Below are 12,915 nucleotides of genomic sequence, written 5' to 3' on the forward strand. Positions count from 1 at the left end.
AACCACTCTCACAGAAACAACGCGGAACATTTTGAAGTTACAGTTGCTCTATTTTGTTTGAGATATTGTTTAAGAGAAAATAAAAATAATTGTGATTATAACAATTAACGAGTAGCTGAAATAATTGTGTTATAAGGTTTAGGATTAATTCCATTTTAACCTAATAGATAAGTAATTAAAAAAAATACCGAAATCTTACTACTGAAGATGAGAATAGTTAATAACCTAACCTTCATTAGACTTTTGGAGCAGGTTAAGAAATATAAAATATACTATACATTAACTATAAATATAAACAATTTATTGTATTGATAAATAGTTTAGCAAAGTTTGCTCCGTTCTCTACACGGCCACGCCTTAACCTTAGAAAGGAAGCAGATCCCTCATATCGTCAAATTGATCTTCATCAATAAGACAGCCTGTGAAAGAAGCGAACTTCATCTCACGACTTCATCACTTCTTAGAGACTGAAAATATTTGTTTGTTTATCCAAGTTCATAGCTACTGACATATATAAAGAGCAATTTGATTGTAAATTAGTTCAAATGAAACAAACCGCGGCGTGTTCAATGTGGACATTATACGACAGACGCTGAGTGGAGGGTGGCTTGTTTGTTTGTAGTTTAGTATAAGGATCGTCTGTGCTCAGGTAAGGTCGTGTGCGGCGCGTGCGGCGGCAAGTGTAGCGGGGAGGTGCTCCGGGTCACCGACAAGTACTTCCACATGGCCTGCTTCACGTGTAGAACCTGCTCCGCCTCGCTCGCTCGGGGTGGGTTCTTCTGCAAGGACGGACATTACTACTGCCCCCAGGTACACCCGTTATGATATAATACAACAGTACTCTCACAAAATTTCATGACTTCACCGTCTTTGGCCTCATTGTAGGACTACCAGCGAGCCTTCGGCACGAGATGCGCCGCCTGCAACCAGTACGTGGAGGGCGAGGTGGTCTCCGCTCTCGGGAACACATACCATCAGAAGTGTTTCACTTGCGCCAGATGCAAGTTAGTAATGACGTCCGTCCTCTACGACATAGTCGATCTGATGTCAGTGACGACGAGGGTATGTCATTAATATGTTTTTTTGTTATCGTTCGTGTAGACGAGCATTCCCGTCCGGCGAGAAGGTGACGTACACGGGCAGTGAGGTGGTCTGCGCGTCCTGCTCCGCAGGCCCACAGAAGGCGACGGCACGCGCAGCTCGCTCCCCACCCTCCCCGGCCTCCCCAGCCTCCCCGGCCTCTCCCGTCACCCCGTCTTCGCCGGTCAACAATCACGTTAGGGGCAGAGAACCAGACCCCAATGGTGAAAACGAATTTAACGTCATATTTATAACTATTATATTATATATAGTGAGGAAACTGGAGAAAGGACCGTCAAAATAGAGGACATAGCATATAACGGTCCGCGTCATTAGGAGTCATAAATATGTATAAAGTTATCATTACTTATATCACTACTTATTCATCAGATATTAAATTATTCGTCAAATATATATCACTATCTTTCAGTCAGGTAATTGTTACGGAACATATTTATAATATTAATATACCCGTAACTTGTAAGGGCTCTTCGCCCACACCCTTCATTAAAACACAATCGACTGTAAAAAGACTAACGATTAGTTGTATGAGGGTTTATGTGAGGTGCCTAGTGTGTGTGGGGCGTGTGGAGAACCGAAGACAAGGAGCGTTTTAAGATATGGATATACATTACGATGACATTGAGTTGTTTACTTTGGTGTTCAGCGTTAAATAAAAGACACGTTGTAAACTATTAAAAGATTAAAATATGCTAATAATACCATCACAATTTTAAGTCCTATCATTGTCTGGTACCAGGAGAGTGCGAGCAGAATATGTTTAAAAAAATACTAATTTTCATTATATATTCCTGCTGTAAAACATTGATAATAATGAGATCTAATACTTTCGCGAGTATCCATTTAAATGTATCTTCGGATTACTACGCGTATTTTATTATTTTTAACTGACTGCCTTCGAAGTACGTTCCAAGATTGAATTAATACTAGTTCTGGACAGGGCCAAGTCTTTTAGTAGGTTGTAGAGAGATTTAGCCGTTATATCTCTCGCTCCCACTTCTACTGCTTACAAATCCACGAAGAATCTATGTCTGGTGAGTTCTTTAGTGAGCTCGTAATATTTATTGACCTTGATGGCATGGTCTTTGGTGTTGGTTTGCCAAGGAACTGTTAGCTCTATTATCACAACGCACTTTAAAATTCCCGAATATAAAAATATGTCTGTTCCAGAGACCAACGTACAAATATCCTCTGGGATTTTGTATTGTTTCTCATACGCATCCATCATTATAGTCCAACCCGAAGCCGCTTTAAGGATAGAGTAAGGCTTGAAGTTTGATTTTATAGCCCTAGTGCCTTCTCTCACAAAACCTACTGATCGCTCGTTTTTGGTTATTTCCCTTTGCGCTCTGGCTACCGGAAGACTAACCGCTTCACTTATGATTTCCAGAACCCTATCGTGACGACGAAAGTATTGACTGCTATCGAAGAGTACCTTACATCTCACCAGTAAATGCTTAGCAGTTCCAACTGCCTTCCCACAGATATAGCAAAGTTTTCGGTACCTTTACCCCATCTTACTAAATTACTCTAATCTGGGAGAGTCATTTGGAACGCATTGAGATAAAATTTTAGCCATGCTGACGACAAATCATGAATAAGGTGCGCCAAAATCTCCTATATCTAACCACTCGTTCTGCATCTTTAACATCATGGCATGGATCTTATATTTATCGTTCTTGCCGAATAAAGACTTCAATATATCCGTATCTTGGGCCTTCTTACCTGATCCTCACCCTACTCTGTTACTTTGTACTCCTATCATAAACTGCTAATGAAATTGAAGTCTTGACTCTAGCTCTGAGGCATCTTTGTCTTTTGGGAGCGATGTAAAGACGTCATGATAAAAATACGCGAAGTAATCCGAAAATATTAGTTTCATTGAAACATTAATAATATTCGCACATAATGTTATAGCGGTCCTCTCAGAACTAACATTTATATATTTTATAAATGTATCAACTACCTCTGAGAGCCACAAAAGTAGCTTAAAACGATTACGATCAGTTCATCGCCGCTTTATGAATGTTATTTAAATCGGAATATCCAGTGGGGATCCAAACATTCTTATTATTATTATATGACAACAACAAACAAGGGAAACAAATTCACTTATTTGTGTGTACACAACCTGCTAGCTAATTAAAACTATCACAATACTTATTATTAAAACGAGTAAAGTTTTTTTTAGTTAAATTTAAACTGGTCACACACCTTCCCTTTATAATCATTTTAATATTATCATCAAACGACACTGACAAATTAAAACGACAATTGAAAATGTAGGTATCCGTAATTAATATCGTTAAACACACATCACCAGTACAGATTTCACAACTATAATTTTCCATAATTCTTGAATAAATTCACTCATTAGCTATTTAAAACTTATTCACTTGCGCTGAGAAAGACAATAATAAAAAAATTTCGAAAAAATATTAGAACAGTATACCAACAGATTAAATAGTCCCTTTTCATTGGACAGTTTCTGACTATTTAAACGAGTAGGGTTAAGGAAGCAGTCTCTTTCGAACACTAACACATGCATAGTTTTTGCATAAACACATAAAAAATTTTCCTGAATACAACACGAGTTTTGTAGATCGTCCTTGAGATTATTTGTATGGAATATATGCACCGAGTAGTTGTGCATACGGTCGCTTTGGCTGGGAGGCGGCGCCAGTCGCTAGCAACGGCCGATCGAAAATGTTAGTTTTTACGTTGATAGATTTAGGCACTTCATTTGATTCACAATTTGGTAAAATTTTAGGTGTCTTTAAACATTCGTATTCCATAATGTATGATTAAAAGTACGTTAGAAAGAATTAAACAATATAATCTATATTTGTTGTATGGAAAGGGTAAGCTGTGCTTATTTGCATCTGGTGTGCATGCCACTGTCTAGTACAAGTCTTCACTAGACCATTTTTGTAGTTGTATTTGGATAGGTTCGTTTGTTTTGTGTCAGAATGCGCGGGATGTGGCCAGGAGCTAAGCGAGGGTCAAGCGCTGGCCGCTTTGGACCGTCAATGGCACCCGGCGTGTTTCGCGTGCGGGGAGTGTGGCGCCGCCCTGCCCGGGGAGTACATGGGCAGAGACGGCGTGCCCTACTGCGAGAGGGACTACCAGCGCCTGTACGGAGTCAGGTGCGCCTACTGCAGACGGTACATCGCGGGGAAGGTGCTACAGGCCGGCGAAAACCATCACTTCCACCCCACCTGCGCACGCTGCACCAAGTGCGGAGACCCCTTTGGCGATGGCGAGGAGATGTTTCTGCAGGGCGCCGCCATCTGGCACCCGCGCTGTGGACCCGCGCCGCACCAGCCGCACCAGCCCCTCACGCCCGCCGAGCTGGAGCGGGCCTCCTCTGAGCTGCAGGTATAACGATGAAGAAATCACTTGCATGATGTTGATAATTATTAATTTGCGATTGTTCTTTATGTTTTTGTCATTCGTTACTTTACAATTTTTTTTTGTTATTGTAGTAATTATTTCTGTTGTCACTCGTACTCCATCGTAGCCGACAGCGGTCTCGAGACACTGTGTCGATGTCCGACCGCTGTCGGTGTCGATGTCGTATGTCCCGAGAGTCACTAGTGTCATGTGTCCCGTGTGTCACAGTTCAGTCTCCGCTCGCGCACTCCCAGCGTCAACGGCTCCTACTGCAGTCCCTACAGTAGCTTGACCAGAAAGGTCCGTTTTATTTTGCATTTTTTATTTATTTTTTACTTTTATATACCATACGCTAAATATTATTCGTATACTCTGTCGTCACTCCTTCGTAACTTTCAACATGACATGCGTATATTTCAGTACGGCTACCGCGCGGTATCCCCGGGTCTGACCTTGCGCGAGTACCGCTCTTCCGAGGGCTCCCCTCACCGCATCACCACCTACTCGTACCTGGCGTCCGAGCCGTCCACCCTCCGCCGCTGCGTGCAACCCTCGGACCGCCCCCCGGCGTCTCCTCACTTCCACCGCCCGCCCTCAGCAGGCGGCACGCGGTCGTCGTCGCGGGCGGCCTCCAAGGCTTCCTCCCGCCCCGGGATGCGCGCGCTCGTGGACTCCATCCGCAGCGAGACTCCTCGCCCTCGCTCGCCTCATCTCAACAACGACGAGCCCATCGAGCTGGCATCCTACCCTGCGGCTTACAAGCCGCCGCCCGGCACCTTGCCCAAATAGAGCGGGATGACTTCCCCGCGCCGCCCTACCCGTATACCGATCCGGGTCAGTGCTCGGACACGTACAAAACATACACACACGCACACGCATATCAAAACAATCATACACATACACGCACTATCACGTGTCATGGTGTTGCAGAGCGCCGTCGCCGCTGGTCAGACACGTACAAGGGCGTCCCGGACAGTGACGACGAGACGGACCGCGTCAACGGCCACGACGACCGCCTCAGGAAGGAGGAACAGGAACTGGCCAAGATCGACACCGGGATAGCACAGGTGATAATGCGACACACCACGGACATCCTATATTGGGTTTTTATAGATTGTAAAACTAAATGCTAAGAAATTCTCATCTTACTCAACCGTGTCGGTCAAAGAGGGAAAAATGACCACTGAAGAGCAATGACCTGGAGAAATGAAAAATAACAACAGTTTCAGATTGCCGCCCGGTTGGAGGGGGGGGGGGGATATTATCAGACAGTTCAGGCTGCGGAGTTCCATAACACATTCGGTTCAGTCATAAGGGACATTCATTTATTTTCAGGTGTTCCTGAAGGAGGTGAAGGAACGAGAGAAACTGCAGCAGTGGAAGAAACAGAATCTGGACCCGAGAAACGCCAGCAGGTACGAGGGGGTAGGGAGGGCGGTGGACAATATTGTAGTTGATCGAGGATCGGATGTACTACAGCCCTGTCTCAAAGTTCACATGTGGTTGTCTAATAGTATGAACTTCAACGACATTAGTTTGCATGACGTGATGTCCCCAGGACGCCCAGCGCCGCGCGCGAGGCCGGAGCTCGTCTGCGGTACTCTTCCCCGCTGGGAGCGTCGCCCTCACGCTCCCTGGACCGCTCCCGACACGAGCCCGACCCGCCGCATGCTCTGCCATCCTACAACGGTAACGAACACACACACATACACACACACACAACACACACACACACGTACACACACACACGTACACACACACACACACACACACACACACACACACACACACACACACACACACACACACACACACACACACACACACATACCCACACACACACGCACGCCCACGTACCCGCACACATGCATACACACACGCACACAAACACATGCACACACGCACACAAACACGGGCATACATACACTATTGAAACGACACGACGGACGACGGGCGACTCTCGGTCGAAGAACTCGCATATTATATAGTCATTGATTATATCAGCGAATAATTTACTAACTCACAAAGACAGCCCTCCCCCGGCTCGAGGCGCCGCTGCCAGCTCGTCTCTATAACACGCACTAACACACTTGTCACTAACAGCTGCCGGTGTGTGTGTGAGCGCCGCCTCTGTCGGTCGCCACTCACTCTACTTACTTTCCTATACTTTAATGTCAATGACAACTGTCTATATTATATAATGTTCTGTTCTTTCCTGTGTAATATATATCACAATACCCTCGACTGTCGTCACTATCCTCGAGGTTGTTCCGGAGGGAGGGGGAGGGGGGAGGGGGTTTGTACTCGGTGGGCTGCTTTAGATTGCGCTTTGCACGTGACGCTTTGGCCATTTTTTGTTTATTTTTGTATACAACAATTTGAGATACCGAATACGAGAATACCGAATGTTACAAAAAAGAATTATGACTGCTAAATCCCTCTCCGTAATAATATAGGGTGGACTGGAAAGATCGAAGGCTCCCAGGACTCTGCTAGGGTTAAGGTCATATATTTTCAGTTGGCCTTCATTTTTTTAAAATACCTAGATAAATTTGATAGCAGACATACAGTCAATATGTGAATTAGAATGTCAACCTCCGATACTTGGAAATAAAATATAAAAGAATTTCGTGTGTCAATGAAGCGTTGCTTTTTGGCGAAATAAAAGAATACTGTCGAAGCGAGACAGCAACATTAACCGCCGGGACGCGGGGACAACAAGCTTTAACGGGGCGGCGACGACACGCGCCGCGACCACCCGGAGCACACGTCGGGTGTTGGGTAAATAGTTACCTGTAGCCTTGGAGCAGGGCTGGTTCACACTCGTATGTAGAGTATGCCCGGTGTCGGCGGCGAAGGTGGCTGGGTTGAATAAAGAAGCATACTTTATCAAAAAGCTGTTATTGCATCAGAGCCTTGGATCTTTTCCACCCCCTGTTAGTGTCCGAGCTCCCGGCTGATGTGTTCTGAACTGCTGTATGTGTGTGTGCGTGTGTGTTCCCGCTGACATGCTCACCGGTGACGACGGCTGGGACACACCCGCACCTCTCCTCGCACTCTACCAACGCATGCATCATATATGGAGTAGTGTGAGGTGTGCATGAGTCATTAGTCTGCTTGTGTGTGTTCGCGGACCGACAGTCACACGACTCGACCGGTGCAGCGCCGACTGCAGCACCAACCGACTGATACATAAAGAATGTTAACTTCATCGACTCGAGCCGAGCACGGTGACGAGACACAACCCGGCTCGCAGCGCCGCCCCCGCCCGTGGCGGTGAAGTTTTCATTCCGTGCTATGTAATTTGAATTCCAATATTTAGTCGAACTCCGCTCGCACGGCAAGAATGATCATCGACGAGTGTTCATGTACAATACTGTGAGGTGACCGTGTCGTGCGATGATCATTATACTAGTAGCGGTGTGTGACGCCGCCGCACTCCCCGCCGTGGCGCTCGGTGTGCGAGCGCGGAGAGTGCGGCGGCGTCCGTGAGTGTCGCCTCGCTATAGTAGTGTGTGTGTAGCGCTGCTGGTGGGAGGCGCCCGCTCCGCCACGCTGCCCGCCGCCCTGCCGCACTGTAACGTGAGTACTCGCCCCGGACTTCTCTCCCCTCCCCCGGCCTCCCCCTCCCCGCCTCCCCTGACCTGTGAGTGTTCCAGTGGTGTCGTCGCTGCGGAGCGCGCCCCGGCCCGGGTACGGTCTATCGGCTCGCTCGCACACGTTCTCGTCCAGCACGGCCGTAAGTAACGCCTCCCAGACGCGGCGACCGCTCCTCGCTTCTTGTTCCACCTTTTATTTTCTCAAGACGAATATTTTAATCTGACACAGAGTTAACTTCGCGCTCGCGGAGTTGCTCGAGCGGGTAACAATATGTAAGGCGATTCTCGAACACTTATCTGTATTTTTCTTTTCCTCCTCCAAAGCCGTTTTCTTGCTTTTCCTTGCTACCGTTTGTTGTTTACGCGATGTTTTTCTCTACGTATATTCTTTATTCCGCTGCAGTAATCAGTTATAATTTAGTTGTCGTTCGGATCGACTTGCTATGTTTCTACAGTTTCTCCTTTGTAATAATATTTTCGTAACTTTTTAACTCTAGTATTCACACCAATACAATAGCAGTTCCAGTTCTCACGTATAGTCTCAGTATATCAAACTTGTCAAATATTTTGTTTTTAAATTGTTAATGTATTATTTTAATGTTTACCAAATTAAAGTGACATCATTTTTTGTCAAGTGACTCGGATACACTTCAAGTTATATTCGTTTGTTAAAGCTACATACATTATAGTTTTGCAACAAAGTCTTCCTCCGCCTTGTCGAGGTTGTGACTAGGGTTAGCGTTTTCTTCTCCATCCCCATTGAATCTCTTCTTGTGCCCCGCGGTCCCGTTACCCGCCCCCGTCTCTTGCTCTCTTGTATTTCATATGAGGCGCTGTCGTGTTACAGGGTGACTTCACATTCAGCGGACTCGGAGACAAGACTCACAGCACGGACTTCAGTAGCGGCAAGTCAGACAGTGAGTGTAAATGAATCCACCTTCCGAACACTACACGAAACACACACGCCGTCAGAGACGAGACTGGAGAATGTTTGTTATTCTGTGAAACATCCGCAGCCACGCGTGCGGTGAGATGTCGCACCGCCGGTGCTTGCCATAACCAACTCTAACGACACACTCAATAGTTCCTCTGCGACACGATACCCAAGAACGCGTGGACGGAGTCGTGGAGGGGAGCTGGCAGGGTAGATGTGTGTCGACCGTTGATGCCCTCAGTATTTATCGTTGACTACTAATCGTCTTTTAATATTTTCCAGTCCCCGGCCGTGCGGACCGTGCGGACCGTGCGGACCGTGCGGGCCGTGCGGTCCGTGTGTAGGATGTAGTGTGTACATAAAATATTATGTGTCAGTACATGCTCTGTGTTAACTGACAGTGTTGTTTTGTGCGCTCAGTGCGGACGGATCTTTGCAGTAAGTACGACCAGAGAGAGAGAGAGAGGGAGGGAGGAGAGATAGTGAGAGAGAAAGAGAGGGAGAGATTGATATACATATATACACGTCAGCTTTGTCGCTCTTATTATTATCACAATAAGCGCTATGAAGGGCGGTACATGTCGCTAGTCGGCGCTCAGTATTAACGTGTCCAGATCACCTCAGGCCGTAGAGTTCATTACCGATTTCGATCCACTCCATGCCTCCGCGTACCGCGTCGCCCGCGCCGCTTGCACCGCTGAGAGCGTTCCGCCCGACTTCTCACGATGACTCACGTTCTTCACTTTACAGTTTCGGCCGGATCGATCACCGACGTCGATAGGAGTGCTGTGGTGAGTGGAACCGTGCTTATCATATGTCGCAAGTATCTCGACAACCGACCGTCTCGAGCCGGCCTCCGTGCTGACCGCGTGCATGTGTCCTCAGACTACGGGCGGAGTGTGTCGCGTCCCGGGCGGCGCGGCTCGTGCGGGCGGCGTTCCGGGCGTGCGCCGCTCGCTCCCCAACATGGCGACCTCTCACCTGCTGCACGAGCCGGCCAAGCTGTACCCCTACCACCTGCTGCTCATCACTAACTACCGCCTGCCGCCCGACGTCGACCGCCTCAACCTGGAGGTGAGCCTGTAACCCCTCCCTCCCTCCCCTTGCGTCTTTCATCTGACCGTGTGTCTGTTCCCTCCTCAGCGCCACCTGTCGGACGCGGAGTTCGAGGCCATCCTGCAGGCGCCGCGGCCGGAGTTTTACCGCCTACCGCAGTGGCGCCGCAACGAGCTCAAGAGACGGGCGAGGCTGTTCTGAGGCGGGACCGTGCTGCGATATTATATATATATATATATGGCGTGTGAGATGGCGCGGCCCGGACACAGAGTGACGGACGGCGCTGCGGAAGAGAGAGAGAGAGAGAAAGAGAGAGAGAGTTGATGTTAGTGAGAACCAAATATATCCATTTTATTATAAGAGAGGGGTCGCGCGCGGGCCGAGCGCCGGGTGCCCCCCGCCGGGTGTGTGTGTGTGCGCGTGCGTGCGTGTGTGTGCGTGTGTGTGTCGGTAGTCGTAAGTTTACATTTGTTTTTAATATTATTTTAGCCAGATATTATTCCGTTCGCTAGCCGGTCTCTCCTAGTGTTAGCGCGAGTGGTCTCTCGCGGCTTCTGTCGGACGCCTAACTCGTTACCGCCGTTCCGCTGTGCTCGGTGTTGTCTATATAAGTATATCGTGCTATTTTAAATTATATTTACTGAAAATATATTTACATTTATGGCTAGAAGTTGTGAGACGTGTCTCTCGGGTGTTCGTCTGAGCGACTCGTCTTACAGTATATGATTATCGTTGTATGTGGCGAACTGGCGACCTAGTTTGTGTAACCTGTGACCGCCCGCTCTGTGCTCTGTGAACTCGAGTTCACAAGACATTTTCTCTGTTATTGTTCCGTTATGTTCCTCGATCCTCTGCTATCCGTCGGTCGGAGAGCTTCTTTAAATTTTATCAGTGATTTTTAAACGAAGACTATGCTTTTAAGTAATAAAAATGCATTCAGACTAATATTGTATTTATTATTCTCCCCCTCCTCTCTCTCCTCTTCTTTCTCCTCCGTCCGACCGTCTCTCACTCCCCCCGGCAGTAGGCGTCGAAAATTTGGATGTGATCTCCTGAAAGAGAGTCAGGGATTCAGTAGGAACACGACTGCGGTGAGTGGGCGAGAGCATCGCTCAACATATAGAGGCCCTCACTCTCGTTCCAGCCGTCGAACTCGTCACACTCGATGAATATGACGCCGCACAGAGACTCCAAAATGAACCTGTTGGAGCACGCGTAGTCGATCCTGAGGAAGAGAAGGCGGCGGTGAGGAAATGACACGGATAGAGAACACGGGACAGCACGTGGCGCGAGGAGAGCGCCCGCACCTGATGTACTCCCAGCAGTTGATTAGCTCCTTGACGCAGTCGGTTATGTTGAAGCTACCGCGGTGCACCTGGTCCAGCTGCAGCGGCTTGAAGAACTTGGTCGGGTCCTCGAAGAACTGCGGCACGCCCAGCACGCGACACACTGGCAACATACACACATCACACACAGATCACACAGGCACATGGAGATATGACATCTGAAGAGAGACCTTTACCGTACACACACAGCGACACCGACAACACGCACACACACAGCTTCGTACCGGCCATGATGAGAGTCGAGGAGCGAGAGCGGCGCGCCTCCTTATAACACCTCGGCACCGCGTCCGCATTGTATTAGACACGCTCATTAACATACGACCATCGGGCTATAAAACGTACTTTAGAAGTTTTATGATCGCATTAAAAATAGTCTATTATTGATTACGACCGACTCTCTGGCGACTTCGGTGCTGAATGAATGTTTAGTAATGAGGTGTCAAGACAAAAAAATATATAAAACTAGTTTTAGCCTCGAACCCTTTTAATATTTTCAGACAGTTTGCAGACATCTTTGTAAGATTTTGTGTTCAATACAAGCAACCGTGACCGCGATATGGGCCCTCGAGTCTTGTCCGCCTTATACAGTCTTCATTTACATCTTTATATTTCTACTTTATTTTATATGGCATTAATAAACTCTTTATTAATTTCTAAGTTACAAAGAATATCGATGTAAAGTCCCTTCCATTTTCTATTTTAATTGCCGTGCTGCCGTAGTTTGAGAAATGACATTAAAGGATAATAAAAAAAAATCGGTCGTCTTTATCGGTTAAGAATGAAAAATCACTATATATGTACTGGTTGCCGTCTTGACAATGCTTTTTTCCTAAAAATAAAAAAAAAGTGTATTCTATACCTTATAAAAAGTTTGGTGGCAAAATATTCTTCACCGACATAGAAATGATACGGGGATAATTAAGATCGCTGGATCCGGCCGGGGCGAAGATGTTGGTGATATTAAATAACTAGCATCGACCTATTTTGAAATCTATATATTTATTGTTCTTTTCGTAGTGTTTTTAAAAACACTTTGCCAGCTGTCCTTCATTTCTTATTCCCCTTTTTAATTATGAAATTTTATTTTATTTTTAGTATTATTCTATCCACTTTTTCAATTAAAAAATGACCAGTAAAACGATAAATTAGTAAATCGTATTCGATATCTGAGAAAAATATAATTTTTTAAATTAAATATAAAATGGCACTTAAATCATTAGTTGCATACTTATAATAAATAGAGAGACAAAGGAAGCAATGGTCGTCTGGAGTTGAATCTATACCCTTCTATATCAAACGTTTCCCATTCATTCAGTCTGCTTTTGATCTCATATTAAGTACATTGCTTCAAACATTTGCAAGAGCCAACAGCAAATCGCCATAACAATGTATTATCTGCTCTTAAAGATTTCTCTAATGATAAAAATAATACCATTTAAATGATTGTTTTGCATAAAAGTTATTAAAAAACTATTATGAAGGGAAT

General features: G+C 46.3%; 2 protein-coding genes across 3 annotated transcripts in view; one reads left to right on the forward strand and one right to left on the reverse strand.

Annotated features, from left to right (window-relative positions):
* The window catches only part of LOC116774684 (actin-binding LIM protein 1-like), a 29,019-nt gene extending 17,991 nt beyond the window's left edge, over nucleotides 1-11,028 (forward strand). The window contains 15 exon segments of the mRNA XM_061524014.1: nucleotides 650-810; nucleotides 886-1,004; nucleotides 1,102-1,304; nucleotides 4,070-4,479; nucleotides 4,723-4,794; nucleotides 4,915-5,278; nucleotides 5,281-5,328; nucleotides 5,425-5,561; nucleotides 5,830-5,909; nucleotides 6,053-6,183; nucleotides 8,154-8,233; nucleotides 8,941-9,010; nucleotides 9,778-9,818; nucleotides 9,913-10,101; nucleotides 10,171-11,028. Of these exon segments, the coding sequence (XP_061379998.1) occupies nucleotides 650-810; nucleotides 886-1,004; nucleotides 1,102-1,304; nucleotides 4,070-4,479; nucleotides 4,723-4,794; nucleotides 4,915-5,278; nucleotides 5,281-5,328; nucleotides 5,425-5,561; nucleotides 5,830-5,909; nucleotides 6,053-6,183; nucleotides 8,154-8,233; nucleotides 8,941-9,010; nucleotides 9,778-9,818; nucleotides 9,913-10,101; nucleotides 10,171-10,284 (2,219 nt within the window). The 3' untranslated portion in view covers nucleotides 10,285-11,028.
* A 16-nt stretch (nucleotides 11,029-11,044) lies between these two features.
* LOC116774683 (uncharacterized) lies at nucleotides 11,045-12,148 on the reverse strand. 2 transcript variants are annotated; one of them, XM_032667403.2, is made up of 4 exons: nucleotides 11,600-12,148; nucleotides 11,391-11,532; nucleotides 11,217-11,308; nucleotides 11,045-11,135 (listed from the first exon to the last, which is right to left on the reverse strand). In XM_032667403.2, the coding sequence occupies exons 1-4, from the start codon at nucleotides 11,658-11,660 to the stop codon at nucleotides 11,092-11,094; spliced, it is 339 nt and encodes a 112-aa protein (XP_032523294.1). In that variant the 5' UTR covers nucleotides 11,661-12,148; the 3' UTR covers nucleotides 11,045-11,091. The 2 variants fall into 2 exon arrangements, with proteins under 2 accessions (XP_032523294.1, XP_032523295.1); XM_032667404.2 differs by having other exon boundaries at nucleotides 11,606-12,115.
* Nucleotides 12,149-12,915: the final 767 nt, after the last annotated feature.

This window comes from Danaus plexippus, chromosome 23, assembly GCF_018135715.1.
Source record: "Danaus plexippus chromosome 23, MEX_DaPlex, whole genome shotgun sequence".
NCBI lineage: Eukaryota > Metazoa > Arthropoda > Insecta > Lepidoptera > Nymphalidae > Danaus > Danaus plexippus.

Excerpts from the sequence above, each read along its gene's own strand:
- LOC116774683 (XM_032667403.2), bottom strand. The coding sequence starts at position 11,660 with ATGGCCGGTACGAAGCTGTGTGTGTGCGTGTTGTCGGTGTCGCTGTGT. Across the intron at positions 11,533-11,599 it reads GCTGTGTGTGTACGGTAAAG|TGTGTCGCGTGCTGGGCGTG; the intron begins GTCTCTCTTCAG and ends GTATGTTGCCAG. Across the intron at positions 11,309-11,390 it reads AACTGCTGGGAGTACATCAG|GATCGACTACGCGTGCTCCA; the intron begins GTGCGGGCGCTC and ends TCTCTTCCTCAG.